Source organism: Dendroctonus ponderosae, unplaced genomic scaffold, assembly GCF_020466585.1.
Source record: "Dendroctonus ponderosae isolate FM_Combo_2020 unplaced genomic scaffold, Dpon_F_20191213v2 Dpon_F_20191213_9, whole genome shotgun sequence".
In the NCBI taxonomy this organism is placed as follows: Eukaryota; Metazoa; Arthropoda; class Insecta; order Coleoptera; family Curculionidae; genus Dendroctonus; species Dendroctonus ponderosae.
Window position 1 is genome coordinate 6,801,868 of NW_026019116.1, and position 7,694 is coordinate 6,809,561.

General features: G+C 41.0%; 1 protein-coding gene across 8 annotated transcripts in view; it reads right to left on the reverse strand.

The window, feature by feature from the left end:
• Positions 1-7,694, reverse strand: part of LOC109539351 (caskin-1) — a 143,200-nt gene that overhangs the window by 30,031 nt on the left and 105,475 nt on the right. For 4 of the 8 annotated variants that reach the window (XM_019907037.2, XM_048669589.1, XM_019907038.2 and 1 more), the window contains exon 2: positions 4,555-5,090. The exons of the other annotated variants lie outside the window; for them this stretch is intronic. In XM_019907037.2, coding sequence (XP_019762596.1) covers positions 4,555-4,945 — 391 coding nt within the window. In that variant the 5' untranslated portion in view covers positions 4,946-5,090. The remainder of the gene's footprint in view (positions 1-4,554; positions 5,091-7,694) is intronic. 8 annotated transcript variants of the gene reach the window in all.

Below are 7,694 nucleotides of genomic sequence, written 5' to 3' on the forward strand. Positions count from 1 at the left end.
ATTGGCGTTTTTAGAAAGTGAACCATTGATAAGGAAATTTGGGCGGTTTTCCCAAAAAAGTTTTTTTTTGTTGAATTGTTTAGTTGAATATGAATCCGCTTCAACCATCTAAAATGATCCACAAAACTTACATGTTCGGGCAAATTTCTATGTGCTCAGCCTGGCAACAATCACACGACTACTAGTCATCCAAACATGGAAAAATCACATATATTTAGCAAACTAAAATATAGCCGAATTCAGTGGAAACAGTCGCTTTTACTGCCGCCCAACACGAAAATTTATTAGATGTGTCGTGACACGCAAGGACTAAAAGCCAGAAGAGCAACCAATACCATTAGTCCAGTGCAATACGAAAAAACTGCCGCATTAAGCGCACTGGAATAAGACGATTCACTTTGAAATGGCACCAAATCCCCGAAAGAAACAAACACAGCGGAAAAAAAATAACATTAGAACGTCCAGACTGAGACTAAATAAACCCTGGATTAAACGATTTGTGCCGACGCCGAAATCTGTTTCACTTGTGTGGGGAATTGGGCTGTCACTGGCAGAACTAGAGGACTAGAGGTCCGATCCGGTGTCTTCAATGTTGGCAAAAAGCGGCCACAGCCAGAGGAATTGATTTAATGCCCGTCTGTTTGCATAATAGGCCGTTTTTTTATCAGCATCACTTCGGCGCTTCCAACATATGGCCTCCAGAATTACGGTTTTGCCGTTGCCCGAATATGAACACAAAAAAATTAAGCGATCCAGAAGCCAATTTTTTCGCCTCACATCAGCATTGAATACCACTTTACCATCACTTTTATTAATCGAAACAATTCAAATCACACTCTAAGCCGATTTCAGCCTTGATCGAGCTTCATTGTGCCACTTACCTAAAAATGAAAAAATGCCAGTAACGACTAAACCGCCCTCAAGAATTCTTCTACAACTACATTTAGGAATGTAGGTCTATCGGAATTTCTTCCTGACGTTTCGTCCACAACTGCGGTGGACATTTTCAAAGGCGATGAGGCAGTGGGCGAAGTGATCGACTAAGACTCTTAGTCGGAAAGCACGGGAGATCAACTCATCGCCTTTGAAAATGTCCACCGCAGTTGTGGACGAAACGTCAGGAAGAAATTCCGATAGACCACGGCTTCAAAGCCCGGAAAACATTCCTAAATGCAATTTGACCGGCCGTGAAAGCCTTCATAGTCTTCTACAACTATTTCTAGGCAATTGCAAAGACCCTAAACAGACTAATTTCGACTTGGAGCCCCCTTCCATTTGCACCCAGGCGACGATCCACCTGTAACCCAGCATCCCCAAATTCCCGATTCGATCCCCAAAACATTCCCGGCCATTGTTTCACGCCTTGTCTACATTGCGTCCATTCATTGCACCATATACATAAAGGGGGCCGAATATTCTGTGCTTCGGACCCCTTCACGCTACTGCTCCCTTTTCACAGATTAAGATTCTTAACGATCGGCAGAGTGATTTTTAATTGTAATATGGCCATGTCGTATACCTGGAGGGCTGCTTCGGACTGGGGAGACGCCAGAAAAGAGTCATTTGGGATATTGCAATTTGCTACATGAAAAGGAACAGGGGAATATGCGCGGGCTCAGCTTGGAAAGCAAATAATTCCAACTCAAATATGCTAAGTGTGATGAAATGGGCGTTCCATACAAGGAAACTCTGTTCCAGTCATGAAATATTTGAGCAGCATTTCAATTATTCGGAGAACATGGGTGGTCCTTCGATCCGGATCGGTCAACTGGAGAAATCAGGGAAATATTCCACTGGCTGACTGGCCGCAGAGATGCAAGAAGCTGTTGAAAACGATCGCTTTTTGCACTTTCATGTTTGGCTCTTAAACTTTCAGGATTAGGATTAGGAATCGAAGCCTGTTTTGGAAAATTGCCGACGTTCATCAATTCCATACTGGAACTCAACAATCAATCACTAACGCATTCAGTCGCGATGTCTTCCTTCGGCTGAAAGCGATTTTCTGCCCAAAAAACCCCGAAAAAAACGTCAACATTGCCAGTTCAAATGCTAAAGATTCCGAATTTAGAAATATTTGCCCAAAATCAATGAGCCACCGATTCCTCACTGGAGTCATAAACGGATTCACTTATTCAGCCCAACTCTTGAAAAAATCAACCTAAACTAAACTGTACGGTTTGCATGTACGGATCCAAAATCCGCAATTCCAGATTATTCCTTGTGGCTTCCCGGATAACTCCGCATCTAAATAACGGCTAAACTGTTGTAGACGACTCAAGAACACAAATCTAACGGCACATTAGACAAGATGGGGGTTTTGGAAATTTAATTAGAAAACAACTGTTAAGCTCCACATTTTAGAGACACATACATAAAGCCAAGACGTCCGGTTGGAAGTTGTGTCTCTCGACGCGCGCTTGAACTTCCTCCAGTGATTACAGCTAACGGTTTTCTATTTAAACATCTGAAACCATCGAGAGTTGGCTGGGAAAGTTTTGACGAACCACTAATTTCCCATCCCCAACTTATGCGGCGCTTTAAACTTGCTAAACTACTGAATAATGGATGGAAAAATGAAAAACTCCGGTTAGTTTTTGCGTAATTCTGCATGTCGCAGTTTCAGCCCACGCCGGTCGCGAAAATCATTACGAAACCAAGCAAGAAGATGGCAATCTCGGCAATATACAATTACAGGCCTTTCACGCCAGTTCTCTTTGTTCCGCCCCCCTAATGATGCTTTACATGAGTCAAAATTTCCGCTTGGAGACCATGAGTTGCGTTTATTGCCCCTTTGCTGGAAAAAATCGGGAAATTTTTCATTATTTATCTCAGTTACGCCTCAGTACCTCACAGTTTACTGCTAAAACACGAAAAAAAGATTGCCATATTTTAGGGTGACTGCCCGTCGACTAAAGGGGGGACATTTTATTAAAACAACCCCGTACTCAATATTGGCAGTTTAGATGTCTTTGGCCAAACGGCTGCTGGCTTTTTAGCTCAGGGACATTCACTAAAGCCCAAATCGGACAGGGCTTTATTCCGGCCTCTCCCTCCGCGATCTGTAATTGAACAGTTCGAGGAAATGAAGTCGATAAATTAGGTTTTATGATGGGAATTAATTGGGACTGGCTTTGACGTGGCCCGATTGGAGACCCTTGTGAGGATGGCATTAAGAATTAGGGCAATGACGCAAGCTAATTAGTAAGAGGCAATGTTGAAAAGAAACTTTAATTAAAAATTTAACATATTGGGACCTGATTCTTTCACTTTGTATTGGCTGCGACCGGTTGAGAGTTATTTTCTATGCCCTTTTCCTAAAATGCGACGAATTTCCCCAGAAAACCTCGGTTTTCCCATCAGTAGGACTTAGCCACGCCCCTCCGCAGCTCCAGCATATGCATATAAAAGCACCGGGGTAGACGGACGGACGCAAAAGTGAACGATATAGTCGAGGATTCTACACTTGTATTCCTACTTTGCTTCTCCATTGTACGACCCAAAAAATGTTCACACTTTAAAAGATAATTTTCTGGATAAAACGAGCTGGTCTTCCATGGCCCCCTAATAGCCCCGACTTTACACCTCTTGATTCCTTTCTCTATTGTGCGTGAATCCAGTTACAAATATTGATGATTTACTATTTAGAATCGTGGGAGCAGCCAATATTAACCTATGAATCATAACCAATGTATCAAAAACTGTTCAGATAAATGGAGGTCATATAGAAAATCACTGAGTTAATTCTCAACTTTTTAGCAAAGTGGTTGGCTTTCTATGACTTTCTCGCCCAAAATCTAGTAAATTGCAACACAAAACGTTTTTACCCTATTTACATTAAGCCACGCCCCTCAGAGCAGCACGGACTTGCGCATATAAAAGCACAGAGATAGACGGACGGACGCAAAACTGAACGATATAGTCGTGGCTTCAAAACTTGTGATCCTAATTTAGAACTTTTGTTTCACTGTGTGGGACAAAAATCAACTTTTGTGTTTCGATGGAAAACTTTCCCTCAGCTATGCATCTCTTATGCCCCAGATCCCATTTCAAATTTCCTGTATGATTACAGCAACGTAATACAAGTTCAGTTCAAACTTCGGCTACTTTGGCATGAATAAGGTATGTGTTTGGCGCAAATCCAGGACGTTTTTTCGAGAACTTCCACAACTGAATGCACTGGTTGTCTCATTCTTTCGCAAGTCGCTTAGACTGCAGTGTAATTGACTTGCCAACAACATTCTTTGCGGAACAGCCCGAGAATGTGTCTTATTTGTAGATGTCGGTGTTGTTTTCAGGTCTCTTAACAAGGGGGCAAATTCCACTTAGAATAGCTATTTTGATTGGGTAAAACTGCATGATTTATGGGTCCAGCTGCGGTCACGTTATTGCTTTATTTAAACACCAGAAAAATCCATTCAAATTCAGACAGTTGGCGGATTGGTGGGCTTCAAATAAACAGTTCTTAGACTAAGGGAAAGCATTAAGCAAGTGTTGCAAGCATATACATACAAAGCCGGTGATTAGTAAGTTAAAAAGCGACGAGTTTCAACTTACAATTCAGCAAATTCTTCCAGCTGCCACTGAGCACCCGCATGTACCGGCTGATGGACAGCTGAGGCGCCCCATCCTCAACTCCAGCCTTGTCCAGATTGCCCTCCGAATGACTTCTGGTGAGGAGCGTTTTGGAGTCGCGTCCGCGATTTAGCGAATTGGTATGCGAAACCCGTCTGGACCGCTTCGTTTTTTTAACCGAAAAACTGGACATTTCGATCGACTCGATCGGCACCAGGACATCGTCGGACGGATCCCGAAAACTCAAATACGTGGACGACAAAGGTGAATGGTTCAAGTGCTGTTGTTGGCCCTTTTTCGCGTTCGCACGGGCCGAAGAAACCGATTTTTTGTTTGGCGGTAGAGGAGGTGGCCGGAAACAAATCGTTGCCATTTTATACGGAATGTTTTCCCTGTGTTGGTCTGGAGACAGATGGGCGACCGTTAGGGGAATGACTGATTTATGCTCTTCGATTCAAACGCTGTGCGGGCATTTTCCTTCGGCTTTTGCGGAGGCGAAGTCTAGCTATATTTGGTCACTGAAAACGATAAAAGCCCCTAAAGACAAACGCAAATGAAGTCGTCCAGCGGAAATTTGAAGCGGCAACTGCAAAAAACTTCAATTTTCCTCTGGTATTTTCACCACAGTTTGCTGCTTTCAACGCTCAAATTTTGCCCAAAACGAGTCACAGTTTGCCAAAATACAACTCTTTGGCTTTTGGGTTAGTAAAGAGCAAGACAGTTTCTGATCATTTAAGTTGCAGTTTTTGCCTGATTTTCTCGTAATTTCCAATACTTTACTTACAAAACTTGTGCATTTACTAGTTTGAGGATAAACCCACTGCTCAAAACGAGTCACAGTTTGCCAAAATACAACTCTTTGGCTTTTGGGTTAGTAAAGAGCAAGACAGTTTCTGATCATTTCAGTTGAAGTTTTTGCCTGATTTTCTCGTATTTTCCAACACTTTACTTAGAAAACTTGTTGTGCATTTACTAAAGTTTGATGATAAACCCACTCACTGTAACAACCCTGGAGCTTCGTCTCCTTCACCGTTTAACTAGAAAACTTTACACGACTGCCTTTTGCAGCTTCAACCTCTGCCTCTAACTTAAAGCATTCTTAAGATGAAGAAGTTGGTATAATTAATAACACTAATAAAATTCGAATAGTCCAATTTACAGCCTGGGTATTCAATTAAAAAATGCTGAGGGGCTTGGGCTGGTGATAATTTAGAAAAAAGGCTTCATCAATTATGAAATTTGTCATGCTGGCCAGGCAGTAGATCACAAGTGAACACGCCTAAAGGGTTCTTCGGCTGAGAAACGATAATTGTGCTTGTAGGTATGCCAATTAGTGATGTAAGGAGTGTTAATTGAGCGTCAAATATTTCCCAATAACACGAAGAGTTTTTTGTGGTTGGTTAGACTGGACGTGACATCATCCTCCACTTGCCAGAGCCAATATTAATTATAGCATCATCTTGACCTTTTAAGGTCATCCGTAACAATAAACAATAGATTATTCAAACGGATCTTTTCATTATTGCAGCTAATTTTTAGTTCAGCGGATGATGAACGTTTCATTTCAAATTCATTAGCGTTTCGTGTGTTTGCAGTTCCTTAATTAAATGAGGCTCCTTTCAAGCTGTCAAAGTTAACAGAGTAGAGCTTGATGGAGAAATTGAATTCACACCCCAGCCGACGTTAATATTCAAAAAGGCATTCTTTTGTCCGAAGACATTTTCCGCATGATCAAATTAATCAGGATCAATTCAAGCTCCCTGCGAAAATAATTCGATATTATTGTGTTCCTCCTGTGGCTCTTTTCTTCCAGCAAATCGCATTATGCGGTTATTAAAAGGAAGTTTTCCGTTTTTTTTTTAATTCTAGGAAAGCTTTTTTTGAATAACACATGGCCGACAAGCTCGTGTGTAACGAAACGCGAGAAGAAGCTTCAACCACGAGATCCAAACATTAAAATATTTCATTGCAGTTCTGGGAACCAGACAATCTAACATATTTTCGCATGACACGCATCTCAACCAGTGGTTGAAAGCACTTCTTTTAGTCCGACTCTGGTAGGCTTCAATTGTCCAACAAGAGATAGGTTTGGGCGATAAAGCTTATGATTGATGAATGCTTTCTGAATGCTATACGTTCATTAGAGCTTCTGAAGTTGATGGTGAGAACGATACGAAATGCAGACAGGGGAGAGATTATTTTGGGAGGAAAATTTATGAATTGTCTTTGCATCGTCTTTTCAACCTGTTTTGTTGCGAGTATTTTTTTACAACTTCCTCGTTTGTTGTCATGTTCCAAATGCAGAAATTATCCCAATCGCTTTCAACTTCAGGAGCTTAATGAGTGGATATAGAAGTAAAGTGACACTTTTTAAAGCAGAAGGCAAATCATCCTTGATGCTGCAATGAGAAAACGCATTTTTGCTGCAGAAGAATGGCGAAATAAACCCTAAAAAAACTGTCGATTTTTGACGAAACGCGACAAATCCCGCATATGTTACTTTGTGAAGTTTCGCGACCACTGAAAAACACAAATGTGAATGTACAAATTAGCACGAAAAAAGCACAGACAAGAACAGACAAACAAAATGAACTGAGAAATAGACACTAATAAAACGACCAACTGCTTGTAATATGGAATGTCCAAGTTGCTCACATCCACTTATACAATCGACGCAAAGAAAGATTCTTGGGTAAAACATGACATGAAACAACATGAAAATAAACACGACAAATAGGGCAAATCGTGATACAGACTTATTTATAAATGCGACGTTTAAACCAGCAACATTTGAATTCAAGGCTTGTTTCACATCGCATTTGATGCAGGATTTCAGTGATGACAAGGTGAATAATTAAGTGGATGAAGCTAATTTACCTATTTTTTCAGTTTTTATTTTGAAGTTGCTGGGTGTAAATGAGTAACATGAGTTAGAAATTTCAAAATTACTCGAAAACTATTGACTTTTTCAAAGTCTCTACACATTTTTTGCTGAAAAAACATGTAGATTTCGGAAACAGTTTTGCGGAAGGCTCCAAACTCGACAAAAAATCGAAGAGTTGAGCTGGAAAATGTCAAATCACTTGAAAACTGATGAATGTTTTGAAAAACCTTAAGACACT